Source organism: Tupaia chinensis, unplaced genomic scaffold (genome assembly GCF_000334495.1).
Source record: "Tupaia chinensis unplaced genomic scaffold, TupChi_1.0 Scaffold145367_1, whole genome shotgun sequence".
Lineage (NCBI taxonomy): Eukaryota > Metazoa > Chordata > Mammalia > Scandentia > Tupaiidae > Tupaia > Tupaia belangeri.
Genome location: NW_006205228.1, coordinates 237,174 through 259,777, shown reverse-complemented (window position 1 = coordinate 259,777; position 22,604 = coordinate 237,174). Strand labels below are relative to the sequence as shown.

At 43.0% G+C, this 22,604-nt stretch overlaps 1 protein-coding gene across 2 annotated transcripts in view; it reads left to right on the top strand.

The window, feature by feature from the left end:
* Positions 1 to 3,319: 3,319 nt before the first annotated feature.
* SLC8A3 (solute carrier family 8 member A3) overlaps positions 3,320 to 22,604 on the top strand; it is a 161,968-nt gene continuing 142,683 nt past the window's right edge. For both annotated transcript variants that reach the window (XM_006167951.2, XM_006167950.2), the window contains exon 1: positions 3,320 to 5,118. In XM_006167951.2, the coding sequence (XP_006168013.1) occupies positions 3,335 to 5,118 (1,784 nt within the window). In that variant the 5' untranslated portion in view covers positions 3,320 to 3,334. The remainder of the gene's footprint in view (positions 5,119 to 22,604) is intronic.

The window sequence follows — 22,604 nt, the reverse complement described above, 5'->3', positions numbered from 1 at the left end:
GTTTTAAAATGCCATGGAAGAAAATCAAGCATACGATGAGAGGACATGACAAACACAGTTGACCATTTTTAGGATGAGGGAAAGTTTTTCTGAGGAAGTGGTACTTAAGCTGAAATTAAAGTGTTATTTTTGAAAAATGATTATTTAATTTTATTTTTTATTATTATTTCAAAATTTTCTATAGGGCACATGCGCAAGAGAGAGACAGAGAGAAAGAGAGAAAGTGAGAAAGCAAGCTACAAGGTCTGGGACTTGAACCACAGTCAGCCATATGGGGGTCCAGTGCCTTAACCACCACACCAACTGCTGGCCCCTTAAAGTGCTATTAAGAGTGGGGATACAAAGAAGAAACATTTGTTTCAGCATGAATGATGGCATGTGCAAAGGTCCTGAGTACACAGTAAGTTCGTGTAATCCAGGAGTGGAAAAAGCCACTGTTGAAATCTGTAAGTGACAGGATGAAGGGGCAAGAGAAGGAAGCTGTTAGTTCATGCAGGGCTTTGCAGGTCATAGTTAAAGAATCTGTTTTTTACATCAAGCGCAAGAACAAATTACTGAAAGATTTTTTTTTTTTTTGGAGAGGTTTTTGCTACAGGGCGCGTGCGCTCGCCAGACTGACAGAGAGAGACATAGAGACAGAAAGCGAGAAATCACCTCCCAGGGGGAATGGCCACGCCTCAATCCCTTTTCCCTTCTCCTCTCAGGATCTTGGGCACGCACACACATGCACCCGGCGTGAGTTTTAAGCTGCTGGGTCCGGGACACAAACTGCGGTCGACTACGTGGGAGTCCAGCGACGTAGCCATTACGCTAACTGCTGGTTCCCACTACTGAAAGATTTTAAATAGAGTAGAATGCTTAACTTTTTAAAACAATTGAAATTTATTTATTTTACAATCATTCACTGCATAGCATTGCAGTATACAAAATGAATTTTCTCATCCAGAATAAATTGTATATTGGTTCAATCAAAGATATTACCATACATATTCAACAGATGATTTTCCGATTTTTTGTCTTTTATATGTTTTGCTTCTTTTTTATCCTCCTTGATTCCCTTCTTCTCATCCTTTGCCATTTCCCACACTGTCTCTAGTATCCACAGTTACTTTCCATGTCTTTATACTTTCTATTATTTCAGTTTCTGCCATAGAGAGAGACATTTGGTATATATTAAGTGGGGACATACCATGCCTCTCTTTCATTGTCTGGATTGCTTGACTTAGCAGTATATTTTCCATGTTCATCCACTTTCTATCAGATGCCTGCGTCTCAGTGTTTTTATTTTTTATTTATTTATTTTTTATGGCAGAGTAGTATTCTGTAATGTATATGTGCCGCACTTTTTCTTTCTTCTTTTTTCCTTTTTGAAGAGGTATTTGTTATAGGGTGCATGCACTCGCCAGAAAGACAGAAAGAGACAGAGAAACAGAAAGCGAGAAATCACTCCCTGGGGGGATGGCCATGCTGCCATCCCTTCTCCTCCATTTTCCTCTCAGGATCTTGGGCACGCACACACATGCACGTTTTTTTCAATCTATTTGTCTGTTCATGGACATTTGGGTTGGTTCCATGTCTTAGCTATTGTGAATAATGCTGCAATAAATATGAATGTGCAAGTGTTTCTCCAACTGAATATCTTTCTATCCTTTGGGTAGATACCCTGATTTTAAAAAAAATTATCTTTTAAATAATTTATTTTTATTTACATGTAATCATTGTACATATTTATGTGGCACAACGTGATTTTTTTAGTACAAGTATACACTGTATAATGATCAAATCAGGGTAATTAGCATATCCAACATCTCAGTCATCCATCACTACTTTGTGTGGGAAACATTTGAAAACCTCTTGTTTAGCTACTCAGAGATACACAGTAAATTGCTGTTAACTATAATTACTCTACTGTACTTTAAACACCAGAACTTGCTCCCCTTATCTGTAATTTTATTTCTGTTAACCAACGTATTTCTATCTCCCCCATTCCCTTTCCGCTTTCTAGCCTTTAGTAGTTACTCTTCTAATGTCTACCAAGTCATCTTTTGTTTGTTTGTTTGTTTGCTTATTTATTGCTATAGGATGCATGCACTTGCCAAAGAACAGAGAGAGAGAGCAAAGAGGGAAAGTGAAAAAGCATCGGGGGATGGCCATCCTGTAATCTCTTTTTTATTCTCCTCTTGGGATTTGGGGCATGCATACTCTCCCAGTGTGATTCTGCGAAGCTGGCCATGTGGTGTCAGTGCCTTAACCTCCACACCACTGACTGGCCTTAAAAAGGTCATCTTTTTTGGTTTCCACGTATGAGTGAGAACATGCAGTATTTATTTCTCATTCTGTGCCTTGCTTATTTCACTTAATGTCCTCCAGACTTTCGAGTTGCCTCAAATAACAGGATTTCTTCATTTTAAAGACTGAATAGTATTCCATATATCCCACAATTTTTTTATTCATCTGTTGATGAACTCTTAGGTTGATTCTGTATCTCTGCTCTTGTGAACAGTGTTGCAGTAAACAATGGGAAGCATATATCTTTATGACATGCTGAGTTCCTTTCCTTCAGATAAATGCCTAGTAGTGGGATTGACGGATCATACAGTTCTGTTTTTAGTTTTTTGAGGCTCCTCCATACTGTTCCCTTAATATCTGCACTAATTCACATTCCCACCAACAGTGTAAAAGCATTCCCCTTTCTACAGTCTCAAGATTATTTATTTATTTATTTATTTATTTATTTATTTTTACTTGCCTCCAGAAGTTTTGCAACTTTGGGGAAGCATGTGTTTCCCAAGCAGGCTCAATTACACACCGAGCAAGGTATTCTATTCTAGGGGGACGAGCCTATGAAAATTCAATTCAGTGGACTCTCTTGCAATCCTGTATTATGTCTGATACTTGAGGTATGGTGACAGTGGGGTAAGGAAGGCTGAAAAACTTAGAAACTGTTTAAGTGGGAATAAAGATTCAGGTCATATGTGGCCTCATATTTTAAGTTAGTTCTTAGGAACATTTGCAGGTATCACTTACTTTTTTTATGACCAATATTCCCATCTATTTCAAGCTATTCTTCAACTGAGTCCCTACCAGATGGTTTTGAGGACAGAGCAGCGATTTGTGCGTCCCATTGACATCTATTTTTCCAAGTGAGAGACTGCCCCATATGTTAGTGCAATATGCCACTTGACATGAAGCATCAGTTTGTATTGGGGGGAACTGCTATTTGATGTCCTCCTTTTCCTCATGCCTTTTCTTGCCTCTCTGATCTTTTCTAGGTCTCTGGCCTGTCAGGAGGACCATTGGTGCTGCAGTAGAAGCCAGCGGCTAAGTCTTGTGTATGGCGTGGTTACGGTTGCAGCCTCTTACCTCTGCCTTCCTCCATTTTGGGCTGGTTACTTTTGTGCTCTTCCTGAATGGTCTTCGGGCAGAGGCTGGTGGCTCAGGAGATGTGCCCAGCACAGGGCAGAACAATGAATCCTGTTCAGGGTCATCGGATTGCAAGGAGGGTGTCATCCTACCAATCTGGTACCCAGAGAACCCTTCCCTTGGGGACAAGATTGCCAGGGTCATTGTCTATTTTGTGGCCCTAATATACATGTTCCTTGGGGTTTCTATCATTGCTGACCGCTTCATGGCATCTATTGAAGTCATCACCTCTCAAGAGAGGGAGGTTACTATCAAAAAGCCCAATGGAGAAACCAGCACAACCACGATTCGGGTCTGGAATGAGACTGTCTCCAACCTGACCCTTATGGCCCTGGGTTCCTCTGCTCCTGAGATCCTCCTCTCTTTAATTGAGGTGTGTGGTCATGGGTTCATTGCTGGTGATCTGGGACCTTCTACCATAGTAGGCAGTGCAGCCTTCAATATGTTCATCATCATTGGCATCTGTGTCTACGTGATTCCTGATGGAGAGACTCGCAAGATCAAGCACCTACGAGTCTTCTTCGTCACTGCTGCTTGGAGTATCTTTGCCTACATCTGGCTCTATATGATCCTGGCAGTCTTCTCTCCTGGTGTGGTCCAGGTTTGGGAAGGCCTCCTCACTCTCTTCTTCTTTCCAGTGTGTGTCCTTCTGGCCTGGGTGGCAGATAAACGACTGCTCTTCTACAAATACATGCACAAAAAGTACCGTACAGATAAACACCGTGGAATTATCATAGAGACAGAGGGTGACCATCCTAAGGGCATTGAGATGGATGGGAAAATGATGAATTCCCATTTTCTAGATGGGAACTTGGTACCCCTGGAAGGGAAAGAAGTGGATGAGTCTCGCAGGGAGATGATCCGAATTCTCAAGGATCTGAAGCAGAAACACCCAGAGAAGGACTTAGATCAGCTGGTAGAGATGGCCAATTACTATGCTCTTTCCCACCAACAGAAGAGCCGCGCCTTCTACCGGATCCAAGCCACCCGTATGATGACTGGTGCAGGCAACATACTGAAGAAGCATGCAGCAGAACAAGCCAAGAAGTCCTCTAGCATGAGCGAGGTGCACACTGATGAGCCTGAGGACTTCATCTCCAAGGTCTTCTTTGACCCTTGTTCTTACCAGTGCCTGGAGAACTGTGGAGCTGTACTCCTGACAGTGGTGAGGAAAGGGGGAGATATGTCCAAGACCATGTATGTGGACTACAAAACAGAGGATGGTTCTGCCAATGCAGGGGCTGACTATGAGTTCACAGAGGGCACTGTGGTACTGAAGCCAGGAGAGACCCAGAAGGAGTTCTCCGTGGGCATCATTGATGATGACATTTTTGAGGAGGATGAACACTTCTTTGTGAGGTTGAGTAATGTCCGTATAGAAGAAGAGCAGCCAGAGGAGGGGATGCCTCCAATAATACTCAACAATCTTCCCTTGCCTCGAGCTGTCCTAGCATCCCCTTGTGTGGCCACAGTTACTATCTTGGATGATGATCATGCAGGCATCTTCACTTTTGAATGTGATACTATTCACGTCAGTGAGAGTATTGGTGTTATGGAGGTCAAGGTCCTACGGACATCAGGTGCTCGGGGCACAGTCATCGTTCCCTTTAGGACAGTAGAAGGGACAGCCAAGGGTGGTGGTGAGGACTTTGAAGATACATACGGGGAGCTGGAGTTCAAGAATGATGAAACTGTGTAAGTAACCTTTCTGTATTCTACCCCTCCTGCACCCTGTTCTTTGCCGTTTCTTTCTATCCTTCTGTACCACTCTTGAAAACTCTTCCAGTTTTTGTATTAATGTCAAACTTTGGTCTCAAAACAGGTATGTTGGATCTTCAGATGCTACTGGACAGGTTCTGCTTTCAAACTCCCAGTTTTCTTATTTTAAACTGTTTCTGGGCAAGGAATCCTGTAGCAGGATCTAAGAACACAGAACATTTTGTCCACTGAGACTCAAAATGATGGCTGGCTGAGGTGTAGAATGACAGAGTTTTTGTGATATCAGATTTTGGAGAATTCTTGTGTCTAAGGAGGAGCTGGGAAACTGCTTCGTTTTTTCCTTCCTCCCCTTCTCAACCAATCTTTGAAGCTGTCCTCATCCTTATCATTCTGGGACAGCAATAACCCAGTCAGAATACTCTCTGGAACACAAATGGCTTTGGCTTTCCCCTCCAAGAACCACATTGTAATTATATTGCGTAGCCAGATTGAAGGCACCACTTCTTCAGTTTAGAGATTGCAAAATTGATTGAAATTTGGCAATCCCTTTAAATACCCACTGGCTATTTAATGGTGTGAGGCTTGCTCAGCTTAGTTGAGCTGAATCAGTACAGTTTGGGTGCTGGAGATATCTTTTTTTTTTGGAGAGGTTTTCGCTATAGGGTGCGTGCGCTCGCCAGCCAGACAGAGAGAGACATAGAGACAGAAAGCGAGAAATCACCCCCCAGGGGAGATGGTCACACCGCAATCCCTTCTCCTCCATTCTCCTCTCGGGAAGGCATGCACATGCGCCCGGCATGAATTTTAAGCTACCAGGTCTGGGACGCGAACCGCGGTCGACTACATGGGAGTCCAGTGACATACCCATTACGCTAACTGCTGGTTCCCGGTGCTGGAGATATCTTGAAGAAGCAGAGCTCTGAGAGCAGCAGTCGCCTGTCTTTAGTCACAGGTCTATATGCTAAAATCTGGCTAGGCAGTGAAGGAGAAGCCTCTTAAAAATTCTGTGGGAAAAACTATATCTTCTGTGTGATCATCTCTATTCATAGTCCAGAACTCTCCTGAAATAATTCTTGTGTTATTGCTCCACTGAGTCCTTAATAAACTGGACATTGCACTTCTATTGCCTTGATAACCCTAAGTCTCTTGCAGATTGAGTATTATCTTTTTTTCTCCCAGATGAATAGCTTTAAGCAAGAACGCAGAATGGCTTTCCCCAGGACCGGTAGCTTATGAGAGGGTAGACTTCCCAGAATGCCCTAAGAGGATGGGAATGAGAAAGGGGGTCCTGACTCTGAAATGTCCACAAACAATAAGCAGTAGCAGGAGATAATGTGGAGAATGGAAGGGGTGTATAGAAGAGGGATGATGTGAGAGTCCTCAGGAACTTGCCAGCTATACTTCAGTGAGAAAGGAAACCATCTAACTTCTAGAAGAGGGAGAGGAGGAACTTATGGAATAGAGGGGCTCCATAGAACCTAGGGAGAGGTGTCATAGATGTGCTTCTTCACAGATTCAGCCAGGGGACAGAGCTCAATAAGGATTGGGTTCTGCCGAGAATGAAATGACTCAAGAAACTCTGCCTCATTTCTTATTCAGTCCTTTCCTAATAATGTGACTTTGGGCAAGTCACTTAGTGGCTTGGAACTGAACTCTCTCATATGCAAAGTGGGGATAAAGATATAGTTTCCTTGCCTGGAGGTAGGGTCAGATCTTTTTCCAGTTCCTTCCATTCTAAGATTTTCTGAACCATAGACACAGGCAGTCTGTGTAGGTCATATCTGCACTCACCAAAAAATGGAACAGGGTATATATTCTGCTGAAGGGAAATAGCCATTGACAAATTGATTTATTAGCACTCTGTTTAGTCATTTTGCTGGGAAGGATAATCATTTGTTAGCGTAAGGAAAAAACGGTGCCTTCCAGAGAATACTATCCATTTATATGTGCTCTGGGGAGAACGTTTATACATACAAATGAAGGGCAGTCAAACAGGAAAGACAAACTCTGTGAAATTTTACACAGTAATGGCAATGTCAGTATGTAAGAGGTTATTTATTGTCAAGCATTCAATGACACCAAGACCACGGGTCTGCCAATTCAGTACCCTGTCTACCAAAGACACAGAAGGTAGTTTTTGAGAGGTTAGAGCCTTGGCCTTCAGTTTTGTCATTCTCTTAATAATCTGTTTTATACCTACAGTCTGTGAATATGGCTGAACATTTCTCAGTTGTGTTTTCAGTTTGTGTATCTTGATGTAAATGAGTCTTGTGGATGAGGACTTCTGGGTGATACAACCTCCAGAAGTTTGAGATTCTGGTTCAGATATTCTAGGATTTGGTGAACAAATCTATGTTCCCCTCTTTTCCATTGCATTATTTTTTAGAAATTCAGCATAGTCTGTCCTTTTGGTCTTCATCAAAGAATAATGAGACTAAAATCTGCTAATTTATCCTCACATTGCAGCCCTACCCTTCATACTTTAAATTGCAATTTTATGACAGAAGCAGTATTGTGTAGCTGGAAACCATGGGCTCAAAGTATTCTAGGCTAGATTTCTTTCTCTGCTACTGATTAATCCACGTGGGTTAGGGCAGTTTTACTAACCTTTGAGATTTTTTCCTCATTGGTAAAATGGGGATACTATCTTCCTCACAGGGTTATTACGATGATTTAACTATGTGCAAACTATGTGGTACCTGGTAAGTGCTTTATTAACAAGGCCCTTAATAGTAATATTTAGGGACCAATGATATTCTCCAGAAGATACCAATGAGATGATCAGATTACTTGGCTATCTCTGAAAACATGCCAGGTTTTCGGTTACCATGAAGAGTCCTAACCTAAACTCAAAAAACAATAGAGCCAGAATGAATCTTAGAATATCCTTAGAGCATTGCTTCTTAATTTTTAATGTGCTTATCAAGATCACTCAGGGATCTTGCTCTAATGCAGATTATGATTTCGAAGATCTGGGGTAGAACTTTAGATTCTGCATTTCTAACAAGCTCCTGATGTTGCTGGTCTCAGTTTAGAGCTGAAAGACTCTGAAACCCTTGACCAAATGATAAGATCTAGCAAAGAAAATATCTTTTCAAATGACTTGCTTAATTGAATCATGAATGCTTGTTTTCCAGTTACAGCTTTGTACTCCAACTTAGCAAGAACCTTGTTCTTATCCTGAGACCCTACTAATAATTGCAATACTGATCTGGAAACTGAAAATGAAACTTTCAGAATACTTGGACCGAAGCTGTGTGGTGCTTTGAATAATCCCACTTTTGAATCCCTTCCTCTTTTGTAGCTATACTATTGCCCACCAAGCCTGGTAGTATTGTGAATTTTGTCTGCACCATACTCCTCTAAATCTAATCAGGTTGAAGCCAGCCCTGTGTTGTAGCAATAATATTGGTTCATGAATTCATGTGTTTGGTTATATGGTTTACTTTGTAAAGATGTCCTTAGCAGCATGGTGAGATGGAAAATCATGAACTTTGGAATCTCACAGATAGATGTCAATCCATTGCTCATCAGCTGTGTAACTGAATATGTGACTTCACTTTTCTGAATCCCCGATTTTCTTGCTGTAATGAAAGAAATAATGACATCCATCCTGCAAGGGAGTAATAAGTACTAAATATGAACATGAAAAAAAAATGCACCTTTAGCACAGTACCTGCTTGTAGAAAGTGCTCAGTCATTCAACAAACATTAAATATTTGCTATGTACCAGGTACATTGCTAAGTGCTGGTAATACATATATGAATATGACAAGCTGGTATTTAGCTGCCAAGGATCTTGCTCTCAGGTGGAAAGAATCAAGGTATATAGACAAATCAAAACACATGGGAGGGGTTGGTTGGTGGTGCAGTAGTAAAATATGATGCTCCACAAGGCTGTCCCATATGGAAGGGTTCTGGGTTTGTATCCAGAGATGTCCCTGGGTATTCTGGACATGTGCATGCCCATGATCTGGGGCAGGTTGGAGCTGGGTGTATCATGGCATCAAGACCCCATTCGGACCAGCAGTTAGCGTAATGGCTATGTCGCTGGGCTCCCATGTAGTCGACCGTAGTTTGCGTCCCGGACCTGTTGACTTAAAACTCACGCCAGGCGCGTGTGCATGCATGCCCAAGATCCAGGAGGAGAACGGAGGAGAAGGGATTGCGGCGTGGCCATTCCCCCGGGGGGTGATTTCTCGCTTTCTGTCTCTCTTGTCTGGCGAGCGCACACACTCTATAGCAAAAACCTCTCCAAAAATAAAAGACCCCATTGGGAGTGGTCTCTCTCTCTCTTTTTGTGCCTCTCTCACTTGTAGAAGCATAAATAAACTAAAACATACACATACAAACATACAAGAAGTGGTATGGTTGATAAATTCAATAAAAGAGGAATGAGAGCTTCTTGCTATGTGTGTGACTACTGAAATCTCTAAGTTAACCTTATTAAGGATGTACTAATGATGGGGGTGAAGTGGGATAGTTACATGATTAATTTACACCTACTTTATGATAAACCCTTGACATTTGGGAGGGATACTATTGATGTCTTCATGCTCTAGAAGAATCCTCACCTTTGTAACAATCACTACAGTACTTGATGAGAATTATGGCCTTTAAGAACAGCATACAATAACAAAATTTCATGGAGATATAGGTTCTGCCCACACACTAATTTCAGTCATTAAACAAGTAGCTGCCTATATCCCAGGCTCACAGCACGCCTCTGCAAAATAACAGATTATTGCAACTCACGGACCTTCGGGGTCTCTGGGAATAGTGAAAGCCACAGATGTCAAATATGCAAATGCCAAGTTCTACTATAATTAAATAGTACAGGTTCCTCCAAAGAACAGAATATTGCTGTGCTGCACATTTTTCAACCAAATCAGAATGTTAACATTCGATGGTATTGGCGTGATGGTTAAGGCACTGGTCTCCCACGTGGCTGACTGTGGCTCAAATCCCGAACCTGGAGGCTAGCTTTCTCACTCTCTCTCTCTCTGATGAGTGCACATGGCCTACAGAAAACTAAAATCATAATAATAATAAAATTAAATAATTCTTAAAAAAATGGATGGTATCTGACCTCATTTTACAAATTATGAAGCTGAGATTCAGGGAGAAAAACTGACTTGTCTAAGATTACACAGCTAGATATGATAGAAACATAGAGTTACAAAGGACTTTAGAAAGTTAGTTAGAAAAGACTTAGAAGATACTGATTTAATCCCACCCTCCCAGTTTGGACTTCTCCATTTTATTTTTATCCATCAGAAAAAATTATCTTTGTGGAAAAAATATGGCTTTTCTTGGGTGAAAGATGCTCTGGAAGTGTAAATACAGAGATAAAATGTGACTAATGTCCTAAGAATAATAATATATAATGAACTATTTTTAATATCTTGTGTCACCTTGAGACTATTTAGGAAGAAAAATACTGAGTCCAAAGAAGTAATTTTTTTTCCTACCTTAATTGTTCTCTTACTGAGAAAAGGTGACACACATAGCTTAGACATCTTTTAGGTAGTGCTGGTAAATGGCAGATTAGACCTTCTTCCAGAAATGCTGAATTTTTTTTTTTCAAAAAAAAATTTTTTTTTCAAAATAATACAGGCCATTTTCTTCTAGGAATATTTTATCTATAACATTTCAACTCCAAGAAATCTTTTTAAACAAAATCTATAATATGGAATGGGGGCTAGTTGGTTGCATGGTGGTTAAGGTACTGTATTCCCACTTAGTCAACTGCAGTTCGAGTCCTGGACCCGGTGTCTTGAAAATCACACCAGACACGTGTGTATGCATGCCCAAAATCCTAAGAGAATGGAAGAAAAGGGATTGTGGCATGGCCATCCCCCAGAGGGAGTGATTTTTCATTCTCTCTCTTTTGCTCTCTCTGGAGAATGCATATGCCTTATGACTAAAACCTAAACAAACAAAGAAAAATCTGAAATGGTCTGGGATATAATTTGCACATTCTCCAATTTGACTAAAACACAGTAGACTTTTTTTTCTTTTTCTTTGTCTTTGTCTCAGCAAGGTGTTAGGATAGTCTCTTTCTGGTCATACAGGGAGCTCATTTGCCTGTAAAAGCCCTTTTTGTGCTTGAGACAAGTCCTAAGCTGCAAGCTTGTGGGAGTGAGAGAGGTGGAGGGAGTGATTGTTCTTCCTTAGCTGCTTCTCTCCCTTTCACTTTCCTTCTACATTCAGCGCCAATAACAATCACCCGCCCCCCCATCTTTAGTTGACAGTCAGTTCATCACAGGAACTGAACTTGGGGTTTCAATGAAGCCCTTGTGGAGTCATACTTGGCCCAGATGTGTCTGGAAGAAAAGAATCTATTTCTGAGCCTATTTTTGAGTAGGGGTCCTTAGCGTCACAGGGGAGCATTTTGAATAGTATTGTTCAACCACAGTCACCTGCTTCTGTGCCCAAAAGAGTGATTAAAAGCTGTGTGGATTTTTTAGCAGAAGCTTTGGTGTTATGTCCAGAGGGCCCCTGAGTCCTGATAAAAATTTTCTTATATTTTTCTTTCTCTTTTCTTCTTCTTCTTTTTTTTTCTCTTTTCTTCTTAATTACTAAGATGGTCAAAGAAAATATCAAAGAATGACATATTCCAGTGCCAGAATCCAGTCATCTGGAATCTTACATGGCTGCAAAAAATCTTCAGAAAGTCCAGAGTCCTCCTAGTTAATCTGCTTACAGTTTAGAGATGCACTATCCTCTGGGAACAGAGGAGGATCAGGCAACCCTCCACCTGTCTGACTTAGTCTGGGGCTGTGTACAGCAGAACCCCTGCTGGTCTGCTCCCGAGTGTGACACACTCGGTGTGCAAAGTTGGAGATCCCTCCATGGAGAAAGTCAGTGTGGTTTTGAGGAGAAAGACACACAGTGATTGACAGGGCAGGCTGTCGGGAGCACTGCTTGGAGAGGTGCAAGGGGGCTTCAGGCTACTGTTTAAAAGCACCCATATGGAGATCCTGCCATGGGCCATGCTTATTTTCTCTTGACTCTTCAGGCTTGTAAGGCCAAATTCTCCTCATTCACTCACAAGAATGAAGGCAAGAGATACTTGAGCAAAAAGGCAGGCGGGTGAGTGGGGAGGGGCTTTCCTGGTTGTCCATTTCATCAACCTCCTAGATATATCTGGACAAGGCATGAGCACTCATCCTTCTCCATGAAGAAAGGAGAGGAGGTCAGATTCATGGCCTTGGTTTATTCAAGGTGTTGCTTAGCGTTATTTAGTAAATAAGAAATGAGGCTATGCTTTCAGAACCCAATCTGAAGTTCTGGCATAGAGCCAGTAGTGTATAATTGAGAGCCAAAGAGAAACTCCTTGATCTGGAAATAAAGTCCCTATATGTAAATTCCATATCATCTAGAAGCATTTTGCAAGAATCAGATGCTTTAAGGATTTTGCTCAGTCATCGTAAAGGTAAGCACTAAGGTAAACATTCTCCGGTGTCATGATAGTTACCATTCATAAGAATTATGTTTTCACATCTACCACCTACTGAGTACCCAAGTAAGAAATTATCTGGGTAAATAGAGAAGAATTGAAACTCGAAAGCGAAATTTATTACTGAAAGATGTGCTTTCCTAAAAACTTAGTGATTGCCAGATACGTTTATGCATTTAATTGCCAGATACCTTTATGTATTTAGCTCAGTAATCAATTTGGCACTATCCTCCTTCCCCTCCCTAGCTAAGAGTCAGCATGCATAGACACAATGTGTCTCACTGGTCCCTGCCTGAGCCTTGTTCAGGTACCATTTAGTGGGCAGGGCTCATTAGGAACCAGTCATTTATGATCTAGACAAACACTAGTAGGTTCTTGAGTTGGTCCTTTCAAAGCAAGCGACATCGTGCTAGTAACTTAATATTCAGAATAAGGCTGCAAAACAACTTAGGGACCATAGATGCATGTTACCTCCATCCTTACCTGGTACTGTATCTTTTCCTAGACCCTTTGGTCTTGATTTGTCAACCTTTTGGATTTCTTTCGTGTATCCCACATGACCTTCACTGACCTCACTACCGTCTCCAGTCACATGTGTCTGAGTTTTAGCAGTGCAGTTATAGTCTGCCACCACCTGAGGGCTACTCGTGCCCTGGGTGCAAATCTTCATTTACGTCCACTTTATTTCCCTGTTTATACCTTTCTGTTTATATACTGGTTTCTTATACCTGGCCTCGCTTCTGAACATTCTCTGCTGCATCCTTATTTCTCCATTGTATAGGCTGCAGGTTTGGTGGAGGTTAGTGCTGCAATTTGTAGTCCTCCTTGAACTCATTGCCTTCCTCAGTTCCCTTAGCCATGTTTTCTTTAATCTTATTCCATTTCTGACATGCCTATCCTTCATGTCTATACTTGAGGTGCCATCTGTCTACCGCCTGGTCTATGATTTCTTCGAGCTATCGGGAAGAACTGTGAAAGTATTCCATACAACAGTATCTATCACTTGGATAGAGAACTAGCTTTACAGTCACACCCAGAAGACTAATAGCTCCCAGGAAATAAACCACACAATCACTCACTCGGGCCCTTTTTTCCCTTCACTTTAAGGTGTTTGCCTGGTTGTATGTGAACACAGGAGACTTGATTGTAAGGATCCAGCCTAGACAGGAACTAGAAAACTATCAGTGAGCCAGCAGATGGCATGGAGGTTCAGATGGCTGGATCCCACATGGCCCACTGCGTGGTTTAAGTATCAAATCCCGGTGACTTGAAAAACATGATGGGTCAATGTGTGTGTGTGTGCACAAAATCCTGAGAGAAGAGTGGGGAAGAAGAGATTGCAGCATGGCCACACCCCTGGGAAGTGATTTTTCACTTTTCTCTCTGTTTCTCTTTCCGGTAAATGCACATGTCCTATGGCAAAAATTAAAAAGAAAAGAAAAGAATACCTTCAGGGACTGAAGTGACTTTAGGAATCACGTTCTCTCTCTGACTTGCTTCCTCCTGGGCCACATGGTCTCTCTCTCAGCATCTCTGTTTCCTCCATGGCTTTCTTCTTTGTTGCCTCAAGTTTACAATGATACCTCACAGACCAGCCGTCCTATCTCACAACTCCTTTTTACATATACTCTTTCAGTTCCTACCTGGAGAGTTCTTTCTTTCTTCTAGTTTAACTTTTCCAAAGAATGAACCTTGTCGGTCCTTGGCTATGTCAGAGACATTGGCCAGATATGTGTTGGCCCTGTTAAGCACTTCTTTTTGTACTCTACTCCCCACCAGGTAATCTGCCATAAATAACTTGATTGTGGAGTGAAACAATGAAGTTGCCATGGGAGTTCCATGAGAAGCTCCATAAGCAGTTTTATCTATAGGTGGTGGGCAAGGAGGACTCACTGATGAGAGAAGAATCTGCCTACTCCAAACTGACACAATATGTAAGGTTTTAGAGTGATTTTATAGTGGTTGGTGCTGGGGTCGAAGGGTGGAGAACTGGAGAAATTGCCACCTCTGGATGCCCCAGCCCTATCAGATGCATTGAGCTGACCACCACCACCCCGACTCCACAGCCAAGATTACACTGTCCTCTGCCTTGATGAACAGAAAACATTCCTATTAGGTAACGCTCAGCAGCACACATCTCAAGGCTACTAGGGTCATCTCCTGCCCTTTCCCCTTTTCTGGGCTGTCCTCTCCTGAAGACTAGCGTCAGAAGATAATGTGCTGTCACTTTCAGGTGCACTATTTGGGTACTGAGTCACTTTCCAAGTCTCTCCCTGGGTTTGGATTTCCAGAGCAGCTAGTGTTCCAGACCAAGACAGAAAGCTTTGCTGCCACTCATGCCCCACCAGAATAGAATGACAGCTCCCCTTCAGCCTCTCCCTCCCCACTTCCTCTGCTGGACAGCTGGTCAGCTGGATTTAATCCAGCAGGTACTCCCTATTTATACTAGGAGCAGTAACTTGATGCCTTCCCAGGAACTCCCTGGAAGCCAGGGTATCCTCATCTACAGTGACAGTGTGTGGGTCTGTCAGGTGCCCATGTCCCAGGGCACAGGGCAGGGGTGGAAAATAGAACTCTCCTTTTGTGTCAGCTCCATTCAATTAGTAATAACTATTCAGGGCACCCTCTTGGAAAGGCTTTAGGAGACTGTATCTGGGCTCAGCTGTCGATGTGAGAATAAAAAGCCAAATACCTACTGCCCCTAGTCTTAGGACTAGAGAGAAAAAGAATGCCTTCAAATAAAGAAACTAGGAGTCGCCATTTCACTGAGATGCCTTATTTAAAGTTTCCACTATCTCTCCAATACTGGTACTGTCCTGATGAGAGAAACCTCCTAATTCATCCCCTTCCTTTTCCTACATAGCACAGAACCTTCTTTTCTCTTGGGTGAATCCACAGGAACATAAATTCCCATTAGACACATAAAGCAGATCATTTCCTTATCAGACTAGAATCTTCCAGAACCCCTGCTAACTTAGTGAGTTTTTAAAACCAGATCCATAGTTGCTAAACCAGATCTCTCCCATAGGCCGTTTTTATTATTTCCAGGGAACTCATGTTTTGGGAGATTAGATAATTAATTAGATTTCATTTTTTTCTTATGAAATATAGTGATAACTAGTGTTACTACAAACAGTTAATATAATTCTGGCCAAAGCAGAGAGAAATGACATTTTAATTAACCTGTGTGGACTGTTAGAACAATATGTACTTTCTATTTTGGGGATTCAAGAGAGAGTAGAATGAACATAGCCAAGGGCCTACTGTCAAAGGAACTAACTGATGTAAAGTGATTTGAAAAGTTAGGCACTAATTGTTTAAAGTTGTTTTGATGAGGCTAACTCTGTCGGGAGATCAGAATCTTCTAGAGAGAATGGGCGTAGAATTGGCTCCCTGAGGTTTGTTTTTTCCATTGTTGTTCAGGCTTCTGGGAAAGCTTTCTGTTATTATTTTTCTTTCTTTTTAAGTTTTTCCTATAGGGCACATGGGTTTGCCATATAAAGAGACAGACAGAGAGAGGGAAAGTGAGAAATCTCCCTCAGAGGGGATAACCATACCACATTGCCTTCTCCGGTCTCCTTTTGGGATTTTGGGCACACATGCACATGTGCCAGGTGTGATTTTCAAGCAGCTGGGTCTGGGATTTAAACTGCGTTGTCAGCCATGTGGGATCCAGTGCCTTAATCTCTATACCACCTACTGATCCTGTTTTTTTTTTTTTTAATATAATAAAACTTCTAATTTACCCCATAGTAGATATTAAATAATTCAGCTTAGAACACAGAGATTTAAGGGTAAGTGTCAAATCTTGGCTCTTCTGAGTCTGGATCACATTTTCTTTCTACTGTGTTACATATATTAGCATTAGAATACAGTTCTAGAATGGGACTGGCAGGTGGTGTGATGGTTAAGGTGTTGGACTCCCACATAGCTAACCACAGTTCAAGTCTCAGACCTGGCAGTTTAGTTTGCTTTCTCACTTTCCCTCTCTCTTGAGTGCTCTCTCTCTGGTCAAATTAAAATACATAAGTAATGAAATTAAATATACAATTAATAAACAATTTTTAAAAAAGAATACGGTTCTAGAGCTGCAAGCACCAGGGTTCTTTTTCCTTATATGGAGGAAGCTAAGGGTGCATCCCACATTTCTACCTTAACGCTAAGAGTTGGCTTCTTTTCTTTTCTTTTTGGAGAGGTTTTCGCTATAGGGCATGTGCGCTTGCCAGACAGACAGAGAGAGACAGAGAGATAGAAAGTGAGAAATCACCCCTTAGGGGGGATGGCCATGCCACAGTCCCTTCTCCTCCATTCTCCTCTCGGGATCTTGGGCACGCACGCACATGCACCCGGCATGAGTTTTAAGCCACCAGGTCCAGGACACAAATCGTGGTTGACTACGTGGGAGTCCAGCCACATAGCCATTACGCTAACTGCTGGTTCCCATCAGCTGCTTTTCTTTAATTCAGGGGCAACTGAGCCCAGGGAATTTGGCAAGGGCCAAATAAACTTCTTAATGCCCAGCTCTGAAATCTGGATTCATCATCCTTTTGACTGCTGGCCTAGACCCATATTTGCCTGAACTGGTCCATAGAGAATTCTTGTCTGTGCCATTTCATCACCAAGAACTACCAACAGATGATGCTTTGGCCTGCTGCCTGAGGAAAAGGGCGAGGCTGGCTTAGGCTCATGTACTCAGGTCCAGGGGGCCTCCTTTGATGCTGTGTCTATGGTGTCTAAGGCAGCCAGGACCGTGGATTAGAGGAGGAGAAATGATGAGAGAGAGCAGGTGGCCTTTGACAGTCCTTCAAATCAGTATGGAGCAGAGGCAGGGAGGTGGGTGTCAATTGATCAGTGTTCAGTCAGCAGACCTATGAGGGACTTGTACTGTGGGCTGAGCACAATGAGGAAAGGCATAGCTTCTGTCCTCACAGTGGTCACAGTCTGGTGGGGATGATGGTTGCTATAGAAGAGGGGACCACTGAGAATAATGTCCACACAGAAGTAAACCTTCCCTCGTGCTTTTTGCTGGGCATTCGGTGTGGTGTCATTAAAGGTAACTTGCATATCTCTTCCTCCAGCTGATTCAGAAGTACTTGTTAAGAAGGAATGATTAGTGCCAGCAGGTATTGTGGTGGTTACGGTGCTGGATTTCCACACTGCTGACCACGGTTCAAGTCCTGGACCTAAGGGTTTGAAATCACACTGGCATGTGAGCATACATGCCCAGAATTCCAAGAAAAGAATAGAGGATAAAGGGTTGTGGCATGGCTATCACCCTGGGGGATGATTTCTTACTTTCCCTCTCTCTGTTTCTCTTTGGTGAGCACATGTGGCCTTTGGCAAAAATTTAAAAGAAAAATTTTAATTAAAAATTTTTCTTTAAAATTTTTTATTTTTTAATTTAAAAATATTTTTTAAAAAGCGGGACTATTGGCTTTGACTTGTGGAGTACATACAGACCTAAGTAGAAGTTGGCCTCAAGAGTAAGTGGTACTGTATAGGCCATAGCCACAGAGCAGAGCAGCACCTGCTTCATCCCCCATGTCTAGTGGGACCCCACACACCACTGAGACACAGTTAATTTCTACAGAATGAGTGAGTGAGTGAAGGAATGACTACCATCACACCCTCTGCCTGTGTGCCTTCTCTAGGTTGCAGCAAGCCCCCGGGGGACCTGGGGTGGCAACGTGCTTCGCAGGCATGATGAAAACCCTTCCCCACTCTCCATCTCCTCATCCTTTCTCTCCCCTCTTCATGGCAACAAGAACCACAGAGCACTCTGGGTACTGGCATCCCCGAGCCCCTCCACAGCCTGACCCCTGCCCAGGCACTAGCTCTTCGGAGAGTCTGTCCTGTACTGCTCAGCTCCTTCTGAGCATGGGCTGCCTTTGAGGCTCAGGAGACGCCCTGTAATTCAATTAAGCGTTCCCTCCAGGGAGCATGTAATTATGTCCTATCTGGGCCTTGTAATGACAGCCCCCTGCCACTGTACAGGGAGCTGCCCTGCTCAGCTGCCCAGAACCTTTCCCTGGGAGGGAACTAATCTGCTTAGCCCAGATTGGATGCAGTTCTGTGTAGCCCTTCCCTGAACGCCTCCAGAATGAGTGCTCACTAGCAGAATGGGCCTGTCTTTGGGGGATCTAGGGTTCCCCTAGTCTTGCTCTGCTCTCGGTCATGAGCCCCCCTGCCCAGGATTGTCCTTGGATGTGTGAGAGGCTCCATTCTTTTCTCATGGGTAGATTTTCTGGGTCTCCTCTAGTCCTCCTTGCTGTTGGAAGAGGAAAGAAGACTGAGGTTATTTTCTATGTTGACTTGCCAGGGAATGGGGAGAAGGTGTAATAATGATTGAGTTGTTTTTGGCAATTTACATGGGTAATTCAAAGGCTGGATTTTGTGGGGAAGGGTACCTGCTCTTTCTTAAGCTGTGGAGAAAGTTACCTTAGTTCTCTGCTCCTTTAGTTTTGATTTCTGTACAGTGTTTGTAGATTCACAGTGGTACCTCAGTCCAATGTGGACACGGCTCAGGGTCATGTCCCCTGCCTCTCCACCTCTCCCCCTGCTAGGAGCCAGCACTCAGATTTACTCGAGCCTTTCTCTTGAGGAATTCAAATTTTTTCCTTTCTGTCATGTGGGATCTGCCCAAAATGCCATTGGCAAGTTCTACTATTGAATAATGACTCCCCCTAAATTTTATGTCCACTGAGAACCTCAAAAGATGACCTTATTTAGAAATAATTTCTTTGCAGATATAATTAGTTATGATGAAGTTATGTGAACTAGAGTGGGCTAAATCCTACGACAGGTACCCTTACAAGAAAATCAGTTGAAGACATGCAGATAAGACAGCCAGTCATGGCAGAGACAAAGACTAGAGTGATGCAGCCAAGGGACTCTGAGGATTGCCAGGAAACAAGGAGAGGGAAGAGAAGCTAAGAGAGAAGACTGGACAGATTTCTCTTCAGAGCCTCTAGAAGGAACCAACTCTGCTGACACCTCGAGTTTGGACTTCCAGCTCCAGACCTGTGAGAAAAATTATCTTTCTGTTGTTTATAAACCTCCATAGCAGCTATAGGAAACTAATGGATAAGCCCTGCATAATGTGGGAGTTAGAGTCATCCTACAATCCAAGAGGGGTGGAGAAAAGAGTCAGTCTGTGGGACTTCCTGTCTCTAGGATAGTGGCCCTTAGCTCCCAAGGCAGCAGGAAGCCTGAGCTCATTGACTGCTTTGTTATATAAGGGCTCTAATCAGAGACCTCTTTAGTTCCTATTTGCAGGAACAAAAAGGATCTAAAAAAGAAAGAAAAGAAAACTACTTTTGCTAAGCCACATACCCAATCCATTTAGGGATATAATGACCTCCTCTTCTGTTTTCCACTGTTCGTAGCCCTGGTCCCTTTGGCAGTTCTTAAACAACTGCCTGAAGTCATCAGTCCATGCTCCATGAGCTGTGTGCTCATTTCTGCTTTTCTACCCTTCCAATAGCTAAATCTGGGCCACTGGAAACAGCGCCCCGCCATGTGGTTACCAGTCTGTCATCTTGTGACTGGGAGGCAAAGAAAGGCCTACTCTCCAAATCCTCTCTCCCTTGGGACCTCCCTAGTGTCTAAGCTGGTCCTGAGCTGCATGTGTGTCACTGCTTGGCCTGAAATGAACATATGTTACCTGCTTTCTCTGCAAAGAGAAGCAGGCCTGGCTGGGGCATAGCCATAAGCAACCTAAGGGCTGTCTATGACAAAAGGAGGCAGTCCTGATAGGCGGGTAGCAGGCACCAAGGGAGTGTCAAGAAGCAGGAAGACATAGTTTTGCCTTTCCATAGCCACAATAAAATCAGCAATAACGGAAGTGCAAAAGAAACTCTTAAGTCGAAGCCTATAAACACAGAGGGGGGTAATAGAGCAGTGTGATGACATGCAGGGACCTGTTGTCAGAGAGAGTTGGAGTCCCAGCTTGTGCTTACTGGTGATGGTATGAGAGATAGTTACCTAACCTTTCACTTTCCTTGTTTATATAATGTGGATAATAATAGTACTCATCTCATAGGGTCGTTGCAAGGATTGAATACACTCCTGCAATTTAAAACATTTAGCACAGGGCCTAGTCTACATTACTCACTGGGGTATTATGTGCTAGTTATTAGTTAAGTAACTAGTAGAATCTTGGCCATGTCACAGCCATTCTGACCTATCTGGGCCAACATTTTGCTCAGATCCTCTGTCAGTAATTGTATTCCCTCCCTGAGCCCAAGGTTAGCTTTCAGGAAGAGACAGTTGATCTAAAGATAGAAAGTCAAAGAGTATTGTCTGGAGGAAGGTAGAGGGAAATGTCATTATTGGGGCTTTCTTTGACGATGTCAGGGAACATGACAGGCTGCTCCCCAAGGAGAGAGCAGCCCCAGGCCCCAGGCAGAAGGTGACCTTGAGGTTGACTCCTCTGCATCCTGATGTGGACTTTATCAGACTTGTTTGGGAGATGAAGGGAAAGAAAGAAGGAATAAAGAGAGAGGGGGGAATAAAAGGAGAAGGAGAATGAGTGCTGGTACGAGGATAGACAGAGTCTTTCTTGTCTCAAGTATAATTACATGTGAAATCATTTGCCACTGGGACTCTGGGGCTGAGCAGCTACAATAATTACAGCACAGGCTCCAGAGAGCTCTTGGGCATGTTTCTGAGCAGGATATAGGCAGTATTGAGGCCTCTCTCATGCCACCCACCACCTAGGCCCATGATATGTACACCATATCCAACCCAAAGTCTGTTGGCAGAGAAGCTTAAACAGAACATTTACAGCTTCACAGTGGGGTCATGTCTATAGGCTTGTATGATGAAAACCATAAGCCTGTTGGCCTGGACTCCCTCAGAGAGAGAGTCCTGATCTTGATGACCAAGTGACCACTTGGAGATAGACACGCAACTCTCCCATAGAGCTGTCAAAGTGCTGCCCTCCCCCATGCGCCCCAGAAGAGGAAGTTCAATGTCCAAAGCATTAACCATTTTCCAGCCCTGTTATGATTTTTCCAGTAAGCGCCTCATAGCTTTCCTTTTTATCCTTGTGTTTGGAGAGGACTCCCTCATGTTTTCATCTTACCTAAGCACGATGGTTTTCTGTCATTTGATGAAGTGCGAAATAATAGTATTGCCGTTCACTTAGTACTTACCATGTGCCACTGTGCTCAGCACTCTGGCAAGTGTGTCACATGTTTCTGAGCCTTATGTAAGCCTCCAATGGTATAATCCCATCCCAGCCTTGACCAAAATGCCTGTGCTTCCTCTTTCATGGCTTGTCACTAAATCAAAGTAAAAAACTTGAAGTTCGGACTTGGGTTTCCTGGGTGTTCACACTTTCCATCATTGCGCGGCGCTCTTAACCAAAATTCCTCATGAATGTGATCACTGCGTAGTTCTTCCTGGCTCTGAGCACCTAGTAGTTGGTTTTCTGCCTTAACAGTGGCCGCACTTATGTCTGTTTCATCCGCAGAAGTTCTTTACTGCAGAGCATTTGACTCCCGCCCTGCCTCTGGTCGCTGTCCTGAGCACGGTCTAACACTGGTTAAGCCTTGTCCTTGCACAATTGATTGAATCACATGGAATTGCTATTTGTACATCAAAAATATAATCATATTGGTAAATTTATATGGTTCATCTGACAGCAGGGTAACAGAGTTTTCAGCTTGCCTCTGTGTGAACTCTGTTGTTCCCAAACCCCACCTGCTATTTCCTGAGCAAGAGGAGATAGAATACTTGCCCACATCCACCCCTCATCTCCCAACAGTGAGAGGCTCTCCATCTTTTTCCTGGTCACAGTTACTGCCACCACCTAAGGCCAAAGAGATTCCCTTCACGTTCGGGCTAAGACCTTAGCCTTTGTATCTGAATGTCTTCCATATTCCCTTCCTTGAGAATGAAAACACCTGCTTTTGCCAACCCTTCCAAAAAGACCAAGCAGACAACAGTCAACAAAAGAAATGAGGTAATATATGATACAAAGGGAAAGGTCTTAGCC